Genomic DNA, 21,447 nt, shown 5'->3' with positions numbered 1-21,447 from the left:
GTCCAACGAGACAAGGCAATGACATTCGAGTATCAGTCAATAGTTGTCAATAGTTGTAGCCAGTAATGACAGTAAGTCAAAGTCTCGTTTCGTTGGACTTAAGTACGGTAACATCAATGAGTGTCATTACTTGACGTTTTAATTTAAGACCTCAACATATCAGTTCCACTGACTGTACAAATGAATATGTAACAACCAAGTACTGAATATATATAAATTTTATCTCAGAAATTTTACTCAACGAATCTTGAAACTCGATTTTCTTGAAAACAAAATCTAAAACGAAAAGACTGTTATTTTTTTCGACTTATTTTTGCATATAAAACACCTTTCTGGTCAGTTGTGCCACTCGTTTTCAGGCTCTATACAAATTTCGATAAATGTACCATGACCCTAGACCCACGAAATATGCGCGGGAACAGTACAGCAAGATAACCATAAAAAGCCTTAAAATGGCACAACGTAGTATAACGTATATAATTTAACAAAATAACTTATTCACTATTTTAATATATTTATAATATTTCTTCTTATTTAACAGGTTATTTTTTTCGAAAGCAAGTACGAAAGATAAGACTGAACCTAATAATGCAAGGTACGTGGATTATTTTATCCAAGTACGATTATGTATACTTGTATTGCGTTCAATTTGAGATCAATTGTATTCAATAATACTTATTCGCGACCTGTGATATTTTTAAGTAAACAATTCCAATTGAATAATGCTTTTTTCCCTATTGTAAATAATGTTTTTAATCGGATACTCGCTAATAGCAAAATTGTAAAGAATGGAGACCAAAGCAATTCGGGTAACCCTAAACGAAAAAGAGATGATAGTGGAGATAGCAGTGAAACTGCCAGGTAATTAAATTTAATTATAGCAATTGTTAAGAAATGGTTCACTATAATTGATAGTGTGTTTAAAATTTCATGTATAATATCAATATAAGATATTCATCTATCAATCTATTTATTTTTTAGTTCACCTATTGGAAATTCCTCAAGGAAGAAATCAGTTTCAAAATCTCCGTCACCACTGAAGAAAGTAAATGGTAAACTATATATGTGATTAAATAAATGTAATTTATATTTTTTAGTTTTCTTGATGTTATACCTATATTCTAGGAACACCAAAAATTAAGCTATCACCAACAGCAACAACTAAGGAAAAGGAAAAAAGAAAAAGTAAAACTCCACATACTGCTACTAAAAAGAAAAGAAAAGCCAATGAAGTAAAAAGTACGCCTAAGAAGAGCGATGCAAAGAAGAAATTGAAAGATGTGTCAAGTGATGAGGACCAGAAAGAAAATGAGTTGACTGTAGAAAAGAAAACAGAAACAAGTGATGAATTTGAATCTTCAAAGTCTTCGCCTAAGGAATCTAAAACTAAAAAGAATGTTAAAAGTAGTGAAAAGAAAGCTACTAAAAAAAGGTCAAGGATAATAGCACCTGTTGATTCCAGTGACGAAGAAGAACATAATCTAGTATATATATATATTTTTTTTTGTACATATTTATATATGTATATGCATATGTATGATTATTAATACATATTGATTAATAGTTGCCAGAGAGTCCCAAAAAAGCAAATCTTGATGTGGAGGAAAATAACCCAGTTAATGAAGAAGAGAATTCTGATGAGGATGTTCTAGATAATCAAAAAGACAGTGAAGAAGAAGAAAAGAAAAAGGAGGATAATGTAGAGAAGCCTGCGAAAAAGATACATAATTTTTTTGGTATTTAATTTATCAATATGTTACTAAATAAATAAATAACTATCTTAACAAACTTTATATCTTTCAGCTCCAAAAGAGAAAGAAAGTACAAATAATACTGATAAAGATAAGAAAAAGTCCTCCAGTCACTCTTATAAACCTAATGCCTCGAAATATGACCCAATAAATGATGCATTTTGGAAACAGGGAGAAAAGTATGTCTCATATTTTTTAATAGTGTATCATTTGTTGCAATGGTAAAACAATTGTTTAATTTTTTTAGGGTACCATATATTGCGTTGACACGTACGTTGGAATTGATCGAAGATACAAGCGCTCGATTAAAAATAATAGAAATTTTATCAAATTATTTCCGATCTGTAATAGTTTTAAGCCCAGATGACTTACTTCCAAGCATATATTTATGTCTCAATCAATTAGCACCTGCTTATGAAGGTAAACATTGCCAGATATATACATATATCGTTTTCTTCTTTTGTTTAAATATGATAACCTTCTTTTTAGGGATTGAATTAGGGGTGGCAGAAACAAATTTGATGAAAGCTATAGCACAATGTACTGGTAGAACATTAGCTCAAATTAAAGCAGACGTCCAAACAGTTGGGGATTTGGGCATTGTGGCAGAAGGAAGTCGTTCCAATCAAAGAACTATGTTTCAACCCGCTCCACTGACAGTATCGATTGTATATACTAGGCTGAAAGAGATCGCACAAATGACTGGTTCTGCGGTATGCATCTATTAATTTAGAGCAGTGCTGTTCCATTTACATTGGCAGGACGCGAAATGCTCGTTCTTCAATTGATGAATAAAATGTGTGTGAAAAAATGAAACTATCAGATTCGTTTATCTCTCTTCGAATTTCGTAAAGCTAGTAACCACAATACAGGCATATAAATAAGGACACGTAAGAGCTTTCGCTTATGGACGGCACTGATTATAGTTAATTGTAATTACTTTATACCAGTATTATAATCATACAATTTCAGAATATTTTTATTGTAATCATGTATTTATTCTTACAGTCTTTAACTAAAAAATTGGATAAAATACAATCGCTTTTTGTAGCGTGTCGTTTTACTGAAGCCAGATATCTGATTCGGTCCCTAGCCGGCAAACTTCGAATTGGTCTAGCGGAACAATCTGTGTTACAAGTAAGTATTAGATTGTCCGAAAAGTTTCTTTCATTTTATGAGGAAATAATAGACGCACAACGTTTTGTTTTATATTATTTTGTCGAATTACGTACGATCCATTTCGTTCTGTTGAGATAAACACCGCGATATTTCACAGACTTGGTTTCACATTTGTATGAAGGTGCACTGTTGTAAAAAACACGTTTGCGAAAGAAAGACACTTTTTGGACAACCTAATATATTTATGCAAAATGATTTTTTCATTAAGTAATCTAAAGATAGTGCTACAGTATGATACAGAAAATTTGGTAAAAGATATATATTTATAGGCTTTGGCACTAGCGTGTACTATGACACCACCAATACAAAGTTATCCACCGGAAGTTTTAGACGTGAGTAAGAAAATGTCAAGCGATGCCTTTAAACAAAAGTACGACGAAACTGCGCTTACTCTTAAAACAACATATTGGTAAGAATTTGTTTCTATTTTAGATACCGGAATTGAATACTTTTATACGTGTGATAATAATGTTTATTTTCAGTGAATGTCCAAATTATGACAAAATAATTCCTGTTTTACTAAAAGAGGGGATTGAAGAATTACCAAACAAATGTAAAATTACACCTGGCATACCTATGAAACCAATGTTGGCACATCCTACTAAAGGTGTGCAAGAAGTATTAACGCGTTTCGATGGATTGAAATTTACTTGTGAATGGAAGTACGATGGAGAAAGAGCGCAGGTTTATTTTTCATAATTATATATATTATAGAATAGAGGTAGTATGTTACAAGGAAAGAACATATTTAACTTTTACAAATATTTTGCAGATTCATTTAGCCGAAGATGGTAAAATTAGTATTTACAGTAGGAATCAAGAAAATAATACCAGCAAATATCCTGATATTATAGGAAGATTTAAAAATACTCAAGGTGAAGAAGTTAAAAGTTGTATCCTTGACTGTGAAGCAGTAGCCTGGGATAACGAGAATAAACAAATCCTACCTTTCCAAATACTCAGTACAAGAAAACGCAAGGTATGCAAAATGCATAAAAAATTACTTTGAAAGTTTTACATATATCTTTGTCGCCCTTAGGATGCGAACGAAGCAGATATTAAAGTTCAAGTATGTGTGTTCATGTTTGATTTATTGTATTTAAATGGAGAACCACTGGTACAACAACCTTTCATAAAACGTCGTGAATTATTGAAAAAGAATTTCAAAGAAGTAATTGGAGAATGGAAATTTGCAACTAGTTTAGATACTTCGACTATGGAACAAGTGCAAGATTTCTTAGATGAATCAGTCAAAGGTTAGTCTCTATTTAATTGTAAATAATTCTAGAAAAATATATAATTATATTTAATAGGCAATTGCGAGGGCCTTATGGTGAAGACCTTAGAACAGGATGCAACATATGAGATTGCTAAGCGTTCTCGGAATTGGTTAAAATTGAAGAAAGATTATTTAGAAGGTGTGGGTGATACATTAGACGTGGTTGTCATTGGTGGCTATATAGGGAAAGGAAAAAGGACAGGAACCTATGGAGGATTTCTTTTAGCTTGTTATGATCAAGAGAATGAGGAATATCAAAGTATTTGTAAGGTAAATGTCATTAGCTTCATTGCAATATTTTAAACGTTTGGATAAATATAATTTTAATCCTTTACATGTTTCTTGCTTATATAGATTGGTACTGGATTCAGTGAAGAAGACCTTCAAAAGCACACAGAGTTCTTCAAAGAACATATAATACCACAAACTAAGTCCTACTATCGTTATGACCCGTTTCTCGAACCTGATCACTGGTTCGAACCAGTTCAAGTGTGGGAAATTAAATGTGCAGATCTTTCTTTGTCACCTGTTCATAAGGCAGCCGTTGGTATTATTGATCCAGAGAAAGGAATATCTTTGCGATTTCCACGTTTTGTCCGCATTCGCGATGATAAAAACAATGAGGATGCTACATCAGCACAACAAGTTGCAAATATGTACAACAGTCAAGAGCAGATAAAAAATCAAACATCATCAACAAAAGTAGCTGAAGAAGACTTTTATTGAATCTAACGTTTCATTAAATTTGCGTTATGCGGATAAAACATGCCTTCATTTTGTATAAGGTGGACTTTTTTATAATGTATCAACAATTGAAATATTTTGTATGTAGATGTTTTGTATTGTTTTGAATTCATAGATTACTATTCAATAAAAACAATTTATTATACCACTGAATTTTTAACCTTTCCATATATAACTTTTAACTACGTGGTAGACTACAAAACTTAGTAAACTCTTTTCATTCTTTTTGATGAATTGTTTCATTGAATTGGATTTCTAACCTTAACTTTTTGAACGAAACTTGGCAACGAAACTTGATCAACAAATGATGTCGGGTACAATTAATCAAAAATTATTTTATAACACTGTATTGTCACAAGCTTTCTCCCCGGATGGAAATTATTTATTGGCTGGAAATATTTACGGAGACATTTCAGTTTTCGAGTAAGTAAATATCTGACTTAAATAGTCAATAGTATGTAAATACAGGTTATGTCGACGTCAAAGAGAGCGTATAAACAACATAATATAAGTAGTAAAAACTGATAAAAGCTTTTGTTCGGTATTTAAAAATCTTAGGTAATGTCAAAGTTAAAATTATAATCTAGTTTATTCTTCAGTTAAAAGAATTTCTTTTTGTAGGTTATTGAAAGCTCTAGGACCGCATAAAGTCGAAGAAAATGAATTGCAAGGCCCCAGTTATCATTTCACTGCACATCCCGATCAACAAGTGGAAAGTATGATTTCAACAGACAATTTCTTAGTAACAGGAACATCAGGAGAAATATGTGGATGGGATTGGAAAATAGTTACTTCGAGTAAAGCTCCAAAAAGCAAAGTATCATGGACCATACAACTTCCAGTTAATAAGTAAGATTATATGATAAAATTTTGAATGAACGATGTCGACTATCAATGATATTTAACATCAGTTTATTTTTAGGGACAGTTACGAAAAACCAGATGTAAATTATTTAGTATATTCAAAATCAAATAACATTCTGTATGCTGGTTGTGGTGACAATAATATTTATGTAATTACTCTAGAAGATGGTAGAATATTAAGAAGCTTAGAAGGACATACAGACTATATTCATTGTCTATCCTTAATGTATGTATAATATAATCATTAATAAATAATACATAATGTAGTTTGTACATGAAGTTTTTCACTTTTCACAGGGGTAGTCAATTAGCTTCATGCGGTGAAGATGGAACAGTAAGGTTGTGGGATTTACGAAAAAGAGAAAATACCAATATATTAACTCCTCATTTAGTAGACAAAGTTGCCAGACCAAGATTTGGAAAATGGATTGGCGCCATAGATTTCACGGAAGATTGGCTGGTACATACTTTTTTTTTATTTCTGCAGAACGTATATTTATTTTAATGTAACGATTAAAGAAAACCTGATACATAATGATTATTTAGTTATGTGGTGGTGGTCCAAGTTTATCTTTATGGCATATGCGTACGATGGAAGCAGCTACTGTGTTCGAGCTTCCGGATGAAGGCATCCACGTGGCAAACATCTACGAAGAGCGCGTAATAGCTGCTGGGACGGCACCTCACGTTTACCATCTAACTTATCAAGGAGAAATGTTAGCTAAAGTGCCAACTTCCAGCAATACCGTATATAGTATTGTATATCAGGAAAATCCACAAAAAGTGTTCAGCATAGCCGGTTCCTCGAACAACATAGACATCTGTACGAACTTTAATTACCGCGAGTTAATGTTAAAGTTTGCTTAATAGAAATAAAATATTACAACAGAAAAACCTACCGATTGATTTACAGAAAAAAGTGATCTCATTATGTATGTATATATATATATTTTTTTTAATAAATATATTAATACAATATGCATTTTATAAAACATGATATAAAACTTTTTACAAATATACAAATATCTGTTTGTTAGTTGTGATTTCTTGTAACGCGGTCATCCTCAGCTTCGGGTAGATTCGACTAATAGATCATTTATGAAATATGTATAAAGAAACACAGTTAACATCCGTCTAAAATTAGTTGGAAACTTAATAGCAAGTTTTCACTGTAAGGAGCATTATGCGTTTTATTTGGAAAAAAGCAAAGTTTAATTAAGAAATCGAACGTAGAAAAATGTTAAATGACAAATGATGCGGTGGTAGATAATACAATGATAATTTATTTCCGAATGGTATTGAACGAGCAACTAATTTTAGACAAACAACAGCAACGTAAGAGTCATAGGAAGCCATGACCTGCTATCACCGCAGGTATAAAGCCCTCTCTGCCGTCTCGCGAACGGACCCAGAACCAATCACTGACGTGATCGCTAAGTAGTGCAACAACGTCACCCTTGGAGACGCTCAAAGCGTTCCCACCTTGACCCTCATAATCGCTACGTATGACGAGTAAAGTATGCCGAGATCCTTTGGTTCTAGCGTTCGCCGCGGCCCTGAGGTACAATCTGTCGACACTGCGTTCTCCGCAGGCCGACACTGCATCCCTAGAACCTCGTTTTACCCTTGGATTTCTGCCTCGAGCTCCGCACTCTGATCTTGTATCTCTGAGCTTTTCCGTATCAGTCATGTTACCTGGAAGGAACAATAGACTAATGAAAAATGAATTTTAGAACCGATACTATTGGAAATGAATTTTTAAATTACCTAAGGGACGAGGAAATACGTCTGTTGAATCCTCCCAACATGGTCCTCTGGTTGGTTGCGGTAATATCCCCAATGGTAGACAAGCTGCGTACCCGACGTACCCTTCCTGGCCGTGTGGAGTTTGAACGTATAGCCAGGTTTGGTTCTTGAATACAGCATTTACCACTGTTCCAAGAGGGAGAGCCATCTCGTCTTGAGTACCACCTTGAGTCTGGTACAGGACGGATGGAAACGAGAGGACCACGGGAATATTGGCAGGTTTCTCTATAGAAGCCTAAAGACGTGGAATATTTTCCTAAGTAACGTTGTAGAGGCCATATCGTCTCGTCGTTAATAATCGAAAAAGTACTTACTTTGGTGAGATACGCATCAAGATCGGCGATTTCGTAGCCAAATCTGCTCGGAGGTCTGGGTTTGTGGGACCGTTTGGTTCTTCGATGTCTGTGCTTCTCTCGGCCACTAGGCGTGGACGTTGACTCACGAGATACGAGAGATGGTTCGGACACTGCCCTCTTAACTTTCTCCTTCTCCTTCGCCTCCTTTAGCCCTGAAAATTCCTTTTCTGACTGCTTCTCCAGAGGACTATCCAACGATCTCTCATTGGCCAGTGCCTCCTTGCCGATAGGCTGAAAGGAGGACGATAATAAACGTGAGTGTAAATTGTTAACGCGTTGTGTTTTCCACGTTGAAAGATGTTAATTAGAAGAGAACCTTTTCTTGAACTTCCACCTTCTCCGTCCTCTCGATCTTCTCTATTCTATGCAGAACTTTCTTTTCTCGCTTCTCCGTGTCGACATTCTCCTTACAACCATCTTTTTCTTTCACGCTTTTCACACTCCTCTTCGAGGACCTTTCCTTACTGTCTCGTGACAAGCCCTCTCGATCGCCGTTCCCACCTATACGAAGATAACATTGTTTCTTAGAATTCTACGAAGTAGCAAAATTACCGGTAATTTATGATATTTATTCTTCTTGCATGGAGCTCGTGTCATTTCTCCTCTTTAGGAATCAAGTATACGTATACACGACTTAAGTTTCTCAACTGGTATTGCTCGACCTCGATTTTCTGTACGTGGAATATCGCCTGATCCAACTTTTCCATTGCGTAACTGCTATTTAATTTAATTTTCATACAGTTAGGTTTTTACTTCGCCTCGAATTTTATACGCGAGGTTCCTATATTTGGATTATTGCCTGACCCAATTCTGACCAAACCTCCATACTCGACCCGTTACTCGATCTCTTCGGTTCCTCCCTTCACGTGCGAATTATTATTTGACGCAATTTTTCCACATTCGGACGACTGCTCGACCCCCAAAAGGCTTTACGTTCGTCCCAAATTCCCCGCATCTAAAGCATTGACGCAACTTTTTTACGTTTCACTCGTACTCCGTTATAACGAAATCATTGCTCGACCATGCTTCCCATAGAGTAGACTATTTCTTTCACTCATATTCCACGGACCTGCGTTCCCATTGGCGGTAGAATGACTGTTGTTGGACGCAGGTTGCTGTTGTCCGCGTAACACCCAGGTCAAAGAGATTTTGGGGCGCAACAGGGTGCTTGGCCGTTGCCCCATGCTCCTCGGAGGTACGAAGGGCGTCGAGGGCGTCGCGGGCGTCGGCGATCTGGGCGGTGACGGCGACCTCGACGAGGGTGTCACTACCTGTAAAGGACAGTCCGCCACCAGGTCCACCGTCTGCACCGAACAGCCATGTTCCTGTAATTCGAACATCCACCGTTTAATTCGCTTTTACGCGTCGGGGAAAAAGTCTTAACATCCGTCAACATTTGTATCTTTCGGTTTCTGTCCGCTTTGTAAGAGGAAAATACGTCGTGTTAACTGGTTGGTATAACCAGCTCGAAACGAGTACCACGTGTGCTTCTTACACGAATGTAAATAGACGTGGCTGTACGGGAAATGAGCGCTATTCAAGAGACTAGTTTGCGTTACAGAAGTGCACTTCCCTTTACAAGAGATAAATAGAATGACTACCGGCTGAGGTTCGTGAATAATCAAAGGACGTTTTAGAAGCGAAGTGTAAGCGTAGATCATTCAGAAATTGAAATAGGAGGCTCGTTAGAGCTGTTGTTAATGTAATTTCCAACCCTGGCAAAACCAACTCAATTGTTCACTTGATTGTAGCAATTTGTAGTTCGCGCGATTGCATCAATTGAAATATTCTATTTTTCTGCCGTATGAAAAATTTGTCCAGTTTATGAACGTGTTATTCATTGAACGAGATTTATAGGAGGTACGTTAGGAGGTACTAATTCATCCGATCTAAAACTGTACAATTTCCGTATCTTCAACCGTGAACGCTTTAACGAACAAACAAAGTAATCGGAGGATTATTTTTCACGTCACTTTTCATTTTTATACTCGGTTTTCTCCTCAATTTCTGTTACGTTCGATCTTTACCGTAATAATCGTACGAGTCACACGTTAATCTATCAAAGCCATAGGATTTCGTCGCCTTGTGGATTATGCAATGAAACCATTCGTAATAACGATATTCTAATTATTTCCAGCCATATAAACATATTTATTTTCATACGTATTATATGTATTATGCATACTTATTAAATCTTATTATGTTTAATAAATAAAATCTGTCGTGTAATCTGAGACTACGTATCTATGACCAGTCTGCTAAGGGTTAAACCAACAACTTAAAACTCGGATCGCACGTTCAGCATTTCCCATAAGATGATCTTGTGCCCACACCCGCATGTCTCTCTAATTTATTAAACGACAAACGCGCTAATAACGAGCCGTTATTACTCGTCGCTGTTACTTACGACAACAACGTCCATAGGTTCGTTTGCTCAAGATAGAAAATATATTGCACTTCCGCGAGCTTGTGCCACGATGGGTCGGATCGCGGTAAATCTCTCGCCTGTGCAGCTCTTTCTACAAAGTGGATTATTAATTCGTCTCATAGGCGTTCAATTAGCCCGCGGGCCGGCTCTGGCGGAAATGAATTATTCGTCGACGCATGCTTGTCCCCGGCGTGGTTTACCGTGCCGTGGAAATTTACGGCTGTCGCCTCGCATAAATACCAGCCATGGCCACCGTGAAATTTACGAACGAACGTCACGGACCGCCTCGTAAAATTTCTACGCCGCAGCCTTCTCTTTCCAACTCTTGGGTCTCGTTCGTTTTCATAGGAAACAATGAGACCCGGAAGTGGAAGACTCGCGCCACCAGGGACACTGCGGTCTCCCAAGAATCCTGCTGTGGTTGCGGTGGTTAGAAGCATTTTTCTTCGTTAGATTAACACACTTTTAGCGAGATTCTAAACTAGGAACAGGAACAACGTTCTGCGATTATGGCAAGAGCTAGGATGTGTCGTATCATTTATCGTTATTAATCGACGTAATTTAGAAGTTAACGAGAAAGTGAAATAAAATTAAATTTTGTCTAACTATCTTGTTCAGCTAGCGATAAATTAAGACTGACTAAACAGGTCGTTGACTATAGTCGTTTAATCGTAGCGTATTCTGAACAACTATAACTGTCTTCTGTTACCAGAGAACTAACTCCAATCAATTCAACCCTCTGTACCTATCCGACGCTACCGCAGACACATCGATAACGCGAATATCAAAAATTCATAGATATTTATCTTTCTCTTGCGAAAAGAAAAATTCTGTATCGAAGAGATACGAAACTGGAGCTGCTGTTTGATAATGCAAGAATCGATACGATAAGAAATTGATATTGCATTATACAAAGATTCTTCTAAGAGTTTCACATTAAGAGAAGAATCCTCTTCTTCTCGCGTTACAGTGTTTAAGCCAATCTTTGAACACGTCTTCCCTTAAGAAAAGAATTCACCCCTTGCCATATTTCATAACCGAAACCGATTTACCATTACATAATACCATTACGAAAATTCCAAAGAACAACACATTGGCAATCTATCAAGAAAATAACCCTCCTTTTCTCATATTACCCTATAGCTGAAACCACTTTAATTCTATTACGAAAATTCATCTAAAAGAACAACCCGTTCATTTTCCATTAAGAAAAAAGCTGCTTCTTTTTTCTTCTGGTGTAATCGCGCGGCTCCTGGCTTCAAGCACGTTTCCATTAAACGAATCGGGGCTCGCGACTATCCGTGCAATCTTTCAACAGCGTTTCATCCTCTCGCGTGGACCGATCTCCGAAGACATTCACGTGGCCGTTGGACCCGGGCTGCAAACGCGTTCCTATGAATTATTGCACCATTAACGTGAATAATCGCGCCGGCGGGAAAATTATATAGTAATTTGTTCACGGCTGATCGAATACGTCGGGAATTTTATATTCTCTCTTTTGCGAAGGGGTAATGAAGCGGGTTAGCCCCGGGGGAAAAACGCGCTTTGCAACCCCGGGACTCTCGTGGCCATGAAAAATGAAGACGTTTCACCCGGGCCGGGCTTTCGATTTTACGCGGTGAATGGGCCGGCTAAGTAGCCATTCTGATGCCCCCGGAACGCCGTTATAATTTATACCGAGCCCTTTGTGTTACGCGCCACGAGATGATTCTTCCGGTGATCGGCCGACCGATTACCTCGAAACTACTTTCACCGTTCCTTTTTTCCTTTTTCTTTTTCAAATATATCTTTTTCCTCGGTTAACGCGCCGACTGCCAACAGTGGTCATCGGCGATTCACGTTACTCGATTTTTTAGGGCGACCGGAACAGGATAATAAATTCCATGGATTAACAAATTTTCAATAACGCGAATGTTTCGGATAATGTAGCCAAAAAAAGATGCGCGAATATAACGCTTTGCGAAAGAAAGGAAATAATAATTTCTTGCACCTCTATGGACTATGTGATTAAAAGGTGTTCGGAGATAGAGAAATTCTAAGCCGATTTCTGTTCCAGCCCCTAGGTCCTGCGGAACACTGGTGATTTCCAATTTTTTTCAATGATAAATCGAATTTTAATTTAGAATATCTTGGAAAAATTAGAGAAATGTACAGATGAGTGTGCTTGCTCTAATTCTAGATATACCAAAGTATATCTGTAACGTTTCGCTAGCCTTGAATTAAATAATTCATTAAAAAAGTTGATGAGAGACGTTTCGTAAACGATAGCGTTCAGATCTTCGATTTTTCAGGACATATAACAAATACACGGGTATAATAGAACCGAAAGACGCGTCTATTTATCTCTACACAGAACGAAAAGATCGAAAACTGTGTATCAAATTGTACGAAATAATGGATCTTTCCTTATCTTTCTCTTTCTCTTTCTCTGTTGAAATAAACATCCAATATACCTCTAAAGCAATCGGAATAGGGACACAGAACTCTTAGCTGAAAGATAACTCACGCGATACAATAGGAACGGCAGGCGCGCAACACGCCCCATAAATCCTTGTGGAAGATGCTGGGATCGGTACTAACCAGGACCGTGTCCTCGTTAACTTCGATTTCAATAAGCGCCGAACGGCACGCAAAAAGGTGGAGACAAGACGAAAGAGAAGCGTTTCACTCTCGAGTAATTAGGAATCTACTCGCCTGGTGGACTAATCAACTGGTCGGAGTCCTGAGAAAGAAATAAGTCTGGGCAAGGTGGAGAAGAAGGAGGGTCCGGTTTAAGTGACAGAAAGGCTGGTCCATGGCGCGAAGGAACACGCGAGCTAGCCCCGGGTGACAAGTTAAAAAGGGAGAGAACGTGATGGCGGCGCGAGCCCAGGCTGCAACCTTCTTCTTCTTCTCGGATCATGCTAATGAAATTCTCAAGATATCTATCTCGCGCGCCACTGTGCACGGGACATTAGTTTAGCGTCTCGCTCGCGGCCACCTCGATCTTATCTGTCCACCTTGGACGCACGGTATCAATTTCCCTGGAACGTGAAACGCACGGACCATGTGGTTCGTCACCCGATTCGCGTTTCACGAGTCTCGGCTACTGGTTGCTCTCTTCGGTTGGCATTGCTCGGCGTACAAATTGATTGGAACGTGTTCATGTACGCACAGACGCAGCCGCTGATTTAGTCGAGCGACGAGTAATTCAGTAGGTTAACGTGTGTGGACGCTAAAACTTGCCTCGTCAGACGTTATTAATCGAGCAAATTTGTATCTGAAATTCGTATTAATATCCTGTACACTTAATATCCTGTATCTTGTGGCGTTTACTCGTTACTTGGTTAAACTAGTGGACGTGTCTGTACGAGCTTTTATAGCTGGTGACTTTTAGCCTTGGAACGTTACAGAGGGGTGATACGTTTTCTTACTTGAGATTCTTTCAGCCGTTTGCGAGAGACGCGTGTCTTCGTGGGTTTGATGAGATCGAGAGGTTAATTGAATTATGTTGTTCGATCAAGTTGCAATTTTTACGGATGGTCTTGCAGGTAAATGCTGCTTTCGGTCTTTGTTTCTAGTTTACGATCATGAGAAGCGACATTAATCGGCTGCTTGTACGAAAAGAATAGGACGCTCGTTCATCACCGTACACCTTTAGTCGCTTAGTCGATGATCTTTGAATCAACGTGCCGCGGCATTCCCACAATAACGAAGCTGAAGATGCAGAAAATGGAATCGACGAGTCACGGCATAGAGACGTACATGAAGACGTTGCCACTGACTTATGCACCTCGCATGCTATTGAGATCCTTTGATCCCGCCGAATCATTCTTACGAATACGTCATCAAGTCACGCGAGGCATTAACGAATTTTTAATTACCATAGTATTCCCCCTTTCTCACAGAAGTTTTAATTTCTAATGACGAAACAAAACGATTCGTCATTGACGTAACATCTAAGGGAGCTAACTGATATTTGCAAACTTATTGCCACAACTCTTGCCACAATCGAAATCTCGAAACATCCCTCGATTACGATTTCTACAGACAACGTTCGAATTTTCCACCATCGTATTTCATCGTTTTCGTTACAATTGCCCAACAAAACGTAAACAATTTTCTTTCCTCAGACACACGACCGTTGAATTAAAAAATACAAAATTTTCAACGATTCGAATGTACGACTTGGAACGTGTGAAATTCGCAGAACTTGGCTACAATTTTTACAACGTGAACCCGAGTCCTCGTGAAATCGCGATCGGTGCAAAGGTCAGCCACTCACGCTGCTCCGGAGGAAGGGAAGTGGAGGCTGGATGGGCCAAATTGCAAGTTACTCGAGCGAACCCTGGCTGTGTCTTCTTCCACTTCCTCTTCGCGAACATCACGTACGAAAGAGGAGAGGAAAGAAATAGAACGAATCGAATGGAACACTCTGGGGAGCGTGAGAATGAAGAATCTGCCGGCGCGGCTCCGAACCTGTGATTGATTTAAAGGTCACGCGTTTCCACGTTTTTACTCGCGTGTTCGCAGATCGTCGTTGGTTCCCTTCCCGGAATATTTAACCTCTTCGACCTTCCCGGCCAAGAGTTTCTCTCGTAGCCCCGTTCCCTGTTGTCCGAACGTCCATCGAGTAGACCCTTGGCTTTCCTCTTCCCTTTCGTTTCGCGTCCGCCTTTCTCCGACGGCTGGCGCGATGTTAATTACAACCTCTTAGCTCGAATTACCGTGCACGCCACCACTTTTCCCATTCCCCTCACTCGATCCTCTCGCGTTTTCGTCTGAATCGTTCCGTTTCTTCGTTTCGAATGCTTCTCACTGCTAGAGACACGGTTTCAGCGTGTAATCGTGGAACTCGAGTCCTGTCAGCGCTAGAAATATTGTAATTTATTGTATCGTGTTTATTCCTTTCAGTCTGGTTGCCTAGAGATCGAGCTTGGTTTTGTATAGTTGATAAACGTGAAACGAAACTAAAGATAAACTTACAGATATCTACAATAGCGTAAAGATATATCGATTCTTTGGTTATCCCTCTATCTCTAATCACTTTATCTTCACATAAACATTACTCCCATTCACTCTTCGTTCATCCGTTTATTCATTTCTTCGTTCGTTTGTCTACTTTCTTCTGCTGCTTGTACTTTATGTCCTAATAATTGTACTTCTCTTCCTTCGCTCTTGTCTTTCTTTGTTTCCTCTTTTTCCTATTGTCAGCGTTACGAGTAGTGATATCCCTACTATTTTTCGGGATCTATAAAAATTGTTTAAAAGATTTGTTTGTCGCCTCTGAAGAGGACGAACGAAACCGCAAGAGTTGATTTTGCGAGGGTGAGAACTCGAATTACCGATGATTGAAAATTGAGCGAATCCGTACGTTGTAGCGATGACTACGCGTAGCAAGAACGTATAATATTTCACAGATAAACTCTGAGAAAATTCAAGTTGGTCTGATCTTTATTGTAATATAAGATTAGATGGGAAAGGAACCGTATCTACGATAGTTGTGAGGCGGAACTTTGATGCTTGCAACATCGATACGTTATTCCTAGTAATGGTCAGGAAATTCTCTTTGCAGCGTTATCCACGGGCAACATTAGCGAGAAATGTCGCGAACGCGGCTGCTTCTATCTGCGCGATCGACAAACACTGTAATCGATATACAGAGGAATTCTCTATAGTATACTCAAACCACTCTCGATAGATTCAATGAATTAGAATTTCCATTTCCTTGGCAACAAAGTTGGAATTAACGAGCTTGCAACACGACTACTTAAGAAAACCAGTTTAGAGAATTTACTATTCCACTTAAATGGTCTTGATTGTTCTTCCAATGTCATTAGTCTGCTCTTAAACCACTAGAATCTTAAACGATTTACTCGAATGATCTTTAAATAACCTTAGCATGACCTTCTCCTATGTTCAAGCGATCTCGTGACTTTGAACGATCTTCCATTCGAACGATCTCGATAATTACATGTCTTTGTCACGTGCCAAATACTTTTGTAAACAGCTTTCGTGAACAATTTTCAGTGGTTTATCACTCCGTGAATTACACTTCCTTCAAATATCTGCTACTTTTGATTATTATCTTCAATTATGTTGTTGTATGTAGTATCGTGAACGAGGGGCCTGCGGGGTGTCGTGCGAATTATAAACAAGCGGTTGCTTGTGGGGGGGGGCTAAGACAAAAGACGCGAGGCTAAGACAAAAGACAAGGGGTTGCTGAGGGACATAAACGAATTAACATTGAGAAGTCAGAGAGAGAGCGAATTGCGTTGTCGAGATAGTGTTGTCGAGAGAGGGTTGAATCCGTGGTAACGAGAATTGCTAATTAGTTATCTAGTTGTCTTAATTATAATACGTTATTGTGATTAGTTCGCGTTAAACAACCATCGTTTCCTGTTTAATCAACATCCGTTTAATCCATTTGTTGTAAATAAACTAATTGTAGTAGAAAGATACTACATATATTTATTTATATATCACCGCCTTTACACCACATTTTCGACGTTTCAATATTGTTTGCTTGAACTGCCACGACACCCAACCCCATTCCCGTTTCGTACCCTCGTAAAACGTAATTACGACGTCTAGTTTGATCTCCAAACGGTGCTCGAATGAACGGTTGTTAAACCGTTTATAACTTCGTTTACTCGCGGAACGCAAGAATCTAGGATATTACGACGAGGCCTCTCTTTTTTCTTACGTGTTACGTTAACCGTGCGATTTCTTTGTTTACAAAACGCCGAGCCTTTCAATACGTCATCCCTATATCACAATTCAATCAAACTGACTGCGAATCTGGAAGGTTCAGAGAAATTAGGCGATATTTCCGGGATTTTTATATCGAGTCGCTGACAGACTTTCATCTGATTTTATTGTAAGATGGTGAAACAACGAATGGAAAGTTTTATGCTTCAATAAAGTATTTTTCCATTTGCCAAATTTCTAGCAGATAAATTTACAAGAAACTAAACATATTAAAATTCCCCCAAAATTGCACGATCCTGCTGTTTTCCTCGTTTTCCATTCGCGTTCGCATCTCTCCAGATATCTCTTCGCTGAAATGTTTTATTCGTAAGAAACGTGGGATACACAAAACCAGATATTTAAAGATTATTTACGTTTTGGTAATACCCATTGAAATGTAACGTTCATTTCGGATCACATAGACAGCAGGAAGAGGAGGAGGAGGCGGAGGCGGAGGACAGCAAGAGGTTTAAAAGGAACTGAACGTACAGAGATTTAAAAGAGGATTCGTTCAAAAGGGATTAAACAAGTTAAACTAATTGAGAAATCAAAGTATTACGACGAAGAAGTTTCCAGAGAGTTGATCGATCTAACCAAAGTACAATACTTCGTACAGCAATCACGAAGATGTTAAAAGTCCAAGATCAACCCCCACCCGCTTCTATACAAACTGCTGGAGTGTCACGATCACCGAATCGCCAATTCGTTTGTGTTCGCACGACAGACAGTGTAGGTGTTCAGAAGGAAGGTGGTCCAGATGCTCGTAAAACTGCGGTTCGCGCGACTATTCGCCGAGAAACGCGCAAGTTATCCCCCTGTCCGCCCCTTCGACCGGATTATTATCAGGCATTTACACGTTTATGCTCTTTGCCGTGCCACGCAGATGGCCGCGACGCGTATACCCGCTAACGGTAACGTGCCTGATTTTCCGGTGCAATAAAGTCCCTTTGGTAGACGAGGCGCATAGTCTAGCAATTAACGCTCGTAAGTCGAGCCGCGCGATCTGTTTGATTTAAACGCCTGCCATGCGATCCTGCGTGTAATTCCAGGGCTAACTGAAAAACCAAGTCCAACTCTACCACCAAGCATTTATTACGTCATATTCAATGGCCGACCGTGTCGTCGTCCTCTTCTCTATGCGAGTTCTGCTTTTCAAAGGACGGTTGGTATAATGAAAGACACGTCGCTGTTGGGTGTTGCGCGTGTTCGCTCTGATGTGCTATCAATAAAGGTGGTTTCTGTTTGGACTCGAGGATAGATCGTATATGGCTTCTTTTATTTTGAATAGTTTCATGGCGTAATAAATCGATGGTACGTTGCTTATTGATGTACGGGCATTCGAAGTTTTTGTTAATCCACTGGAAAGCGGCGTCAGTGCGTACCGTGTGGAGGATCTCGCGTTATTGTTATCTCTGTTATTGTTCCACCGATTCTGATAATTAACAATTCTAATTGTAATACATCGCTTGCAAATGAAGAAATATTTTGTTCACTGTCGAAGCGTTGGACGATTCTTTCATCGTCACAGACTATCCTCAAACACGATAATTAACTTTCTCTCGCTTATTATATTAACTTCGATACTAACAAAATCACAAAATTTAACTTCTACTTGTAATATGTTACGTGTAACACTTGTAACAAGTTGCTTATTAACTTTTGGAAAAAATACCTTCGACTATGCTTCGAATCGTTAGTATTCCATCTACTGTATATATGTATATGTATATAGACTCAAACAGAAACAAGTCTACACAAATGAAGAAGCGGAAATCGTGTTGGAATTCTCGCAGCGCTACAAAGAAGCCACCCCGGCGCGCCGAAAAATTCCCTTCCAAATAAAGACTCGCTCGCCATTACGTGCATAGAGTAGCATAGTTTTTCGACGTCGTCCTTCACTTCAGGGCTTCTGGAAGACAGGGCGTTTTGCGATCAAGAAAACGTGGAAGAAGAGGAACGTTCGACATAAACGGCGAATGCCTCGCGCTCGTTACACGCGGCTCCTCTAAAAATATCTCCGCGAAACAGCCTTCCAGTTTCTGACCGCGTCTGATTTTCTTCATCAGCCGATCTCCTTCCTCTTCATCTTCCTTTAAGCGTCGTTCGCTTAGCAGAGACGCGATTTTTTTCAAAGAAAACTGTGTCAAAGCTCGTGATTTGTATCACTCTACATTTTGAAATCTTAGGATTCCGAAGTCACGGATTTTTAATTTTTAAACGTGTTAAAATTTAGTTTCAAAACCGTCGAATTGCGAAGTTCTCTATTACGAAATTTTAGAATTCTAAAATTACGGATTCAAAGCTTCCGAATTCCAAGAAAATAGAGTCTCGACGCTGACGAGTTTCAAGGTTTCGTATCTCAAAATTTTAGAACTCCAAAGTTGGAGAGTCGGAGTTCTCGACTCGTAAACTCCGACATCTCGAAATTTTAAACTTCTAAAAAGTCGAAGACTGGAAGCCGCCGAATTCCAAAATCTGCAACTTCGAAACTGTCGAATTCTAAAGCTCAGTATCTCGAAATTCTAGGGTTCTAATATTATAGTCGTAGAATTCACAACCTCCGAGTTCAAAGAGTGAAAGCTTGAAGTTCTCGAATCTTGAAACTCCATTGTTTCCAAACTTGAGAATCTTAAAATTACACGTTCTTCTAAAAATAGCGTCGCGAAACAGCCTGCGAGTTTCTAGCCGGCCGCGATTTTCTTTACGAACTGATCTTCCTTTTCATAGTCTTCTTTTACTGTTCGCGTTCTTCAAGCGGGGGTTGTTCGCTTCGCGGAGGCGCGATCGCTTCCGAGAAAACCGGCGGATTTCTCGCGCACGAAATACGACTAGATGCACGGAGGTTTATGTAGATGCTTTGTCGGTACGATTCAGCTTCTTGGAACTACGCAAACTGTTACGGCGGCAGAATTGATCGGCGATCGACTGATTGTTTCGTGAAGGTTGGTTTTAGGGGTGCGTTGATTGTAGCGCGGAGTAGAGTCTGCTTCAAGAGTGAAGTTTTTAGGGAACGAAGGGTAATTGTAAGGTTTAAGTCGTATGAGTTTCTTGAGGCGAGAACCGTGGCTAAGATATGGTTATGGTGGTAGCGAGACTTTTGTGGTCAGAAAAAGTGACTTTCTTAGAGCGCTCGTCGTGCATCTTGATTTATGTTTTGGATCGTGTTCTTAAAGTTTAAATTTTCTAACTCTCATAATCTCGTGCTAAAACAACCGACGTTACGAAGGGTTAATCTTCGATCTTGCAATGAGAAGCTATAAGTTTCAAGTATCAAATTCAGAATTCTAACAAACGATTTAATATATGTTTATTTCACCATAGAGAAGTTAAGGATCGAAAAAGTACGTTATAGATCGATCAATATGCCGCATGAAAGAACAAACCGCGAAAGAGACCACGTAATATTTTACCTACGAGCATAAAAAGAGATCGGAGGATGGACTTTTTACGAGGGCCAGATCGCAAAACCGAAACCACCAGGGTTACTTAGGCAAAAAACGAGTCGGAGAAGGCAGGGTGAAGCACTTTTCCCATGAAAATGATGGGAATACGAAGGGACCACGGAACGAGCGCAGAGCGTTTAACCAAAATTACGTTTTATATGCACAAGCGGATCATTGCTCACGAGACGGTCCATGCGTAACGGCCGCAACGCAACGGTGCATTTCCTTTTACTACTGCGGCCAGACAGCGAGCACCGTAAAACCTGAGAGGCTTTAACAACTGCAACTGCAGAAATCCTGGCGTTGCGTGGTGAACTTCCAGGGACAATACATCCCTGGATGCATCGTTCGACTTGCAAGAGCAGAACTGATTGTGGGAACGAACGCGAGGATTCTTCGTCCTTCCTTGTAATTTGAAGTTTTAATAATTAAGAAAGACCGGTTTACCAATTATTTTTGTTGTGTTGCGTTTATAAGTACTGTTACGATGCAACAATCGCGAGACAAAAGCGGTAGCGAAGAAGTTGCAATAAAATTGAAAATTGGAAGATGGAAATAGCAAACTGTAAGTTCGATATCTTTCGACTTATAATTTCAGATTTCCGCTATCAAATAAAACAAATACTTGATTTTACGGATTCAAAAGGCGTGCCGAAGCAAAAGACTTAAACTTACGACTGTAAAAAGGAAGGTTGCCGAATCGAATTACTATTCCACACGTACGCGTATCAATTACGCAAGATGACCAATCGTGTGTAAAATAATTAAAATCTGGCTCTCGTTAAAAGATTGAATTCGATCCACGTTTCGAGCCATATAAAAGCCAATTATCGGCGTTCTCGTTTCATTCGACTGATTCCCGTGCATC

At 39.1% G+C, this 21,447-nt stretch overlaps 3 protein-coding genes across 6 annotated transcripts in view; 2 read left to right on the top strand and 1 right to left on the bottom strand.

Moving 5' to 3' along the window:
* Nucleotides 1-40: 40 nt before the first annotated feature.
* DNAlig1 (DNA ligase 1) lies at nt 41-5,041 on the top strand. 3 transcript variants are annotated; one of them, XM_069114241.1, is made up of 17 exons: nt 46-98; nt 360-472; nt 542-595; nt 775-861; nt 982-1,052; nt 1,126-1,484; nt 1,565-1,736; nt 1,804-1,930; nt 1,999-2,171; nt 2,241-2,464; nt 2,760-2,888; nt 3,200-3,339; nt 3,413-3,614; nt 3,703-3,909; nt 3,970-4,186; nt 4,244-4,479; nt 4,564-5,041. In XM_069114241.1, exons 2-17 carry the CDS (start codon nt 381-383, stop codon nt 4,933-4,935), a joined length of 2,862 nt encoding a protein of 953 aa, XP_068970342.1. In that variant the 5' UTR covers nt 46-98; nt 360-380; the 3' UTR covers nt 4,936-5,041. The 3 variants fall into 3 exon arrangements, with proteins under 3 accessions (XP_068970341.1, XP_068970342.1, XP_068970340.1); XM_069114240.1 differs by having other exon boundaries at nt 41-472; XM_069114239.1 differs by lacking the exons at nt 46-98; nt 360-472; nt 542-595 and having other exon boundaries at nt 602-861.
* Nucleotides 5,042-5,116: 75 nt separating this feature from the next.
* thoc6 (THO complex subunit 6) lies at nt 5,117-6,842 on the top strand. Its single transcript, XM_069114255.1, has 5 exons — nt 5,117-5,376; nt 5,575-5,802; nt 5,876-6,043; nt 6,115-6,277; nt 6,364-6,842. Exons 1-5 carry the CDS (start codon nt 5,258-5,260, stop codon nt 6,682-6,684), a joined length of 999 nt encoding a protein of 332 aa, XP_068970356.1. The 5' UTR covers nt 5,117-5,257; the 3' UTR covers nt 6,685-6,842.
* Nucleotides 6,746-21,447, bottom strand: part of LOC138180402 (uncharacterized) — an 84,746-nt gene continuing 70,044 nt past the window's right edge. For both annotated transcript variants that reach the window (XM_069114253.1, XM_069114254.1), the window contains exons 5-9: nt 9,049-9,304; nt 8,296-8,480; nt 7,938-8,210; nt 7,585-7,858; nt 6,746-7,512 (exon numbers count right to left, since the gene is read on the bottom strand). In XM_069114253.1, coding sequence (XP_068970354.1) covers nt 7,160-7,512; nt 7,585-7,858; nt 7,938-8,210; nt 8,296-8,480; nt 9,049-9,304 — 1,341 coding nt within the window. In that variant the 3' untranslated portion in view covers nt 6,746-7,159. The remainder of the gene's footprint in view (nt 7,513-7,584; nt 7,859-7,937; nt 8,211-8,295; nt 8,481-9,048; nt 9,305-21,447) is intronic.

Source organism: Bombus flavifrons, chromosome 5, assembly GCF_040668555.2.
Source record: "Bombus flavifrons isolate JBK064 chromosome 5, iyBomFlav1_principal, whole genome shotgun sequence".
NCBI lineage: Eukaryota > Metazoa > Arthropoda > Insecta > Hymenoptera > Apidae > Bombus > Bombus flavifrons.
The sequence above is the reverse complement of the archived record's forward strand: the minus strand, read 5'-3'. Positions and strand labels throughout refer to the sequence as shown.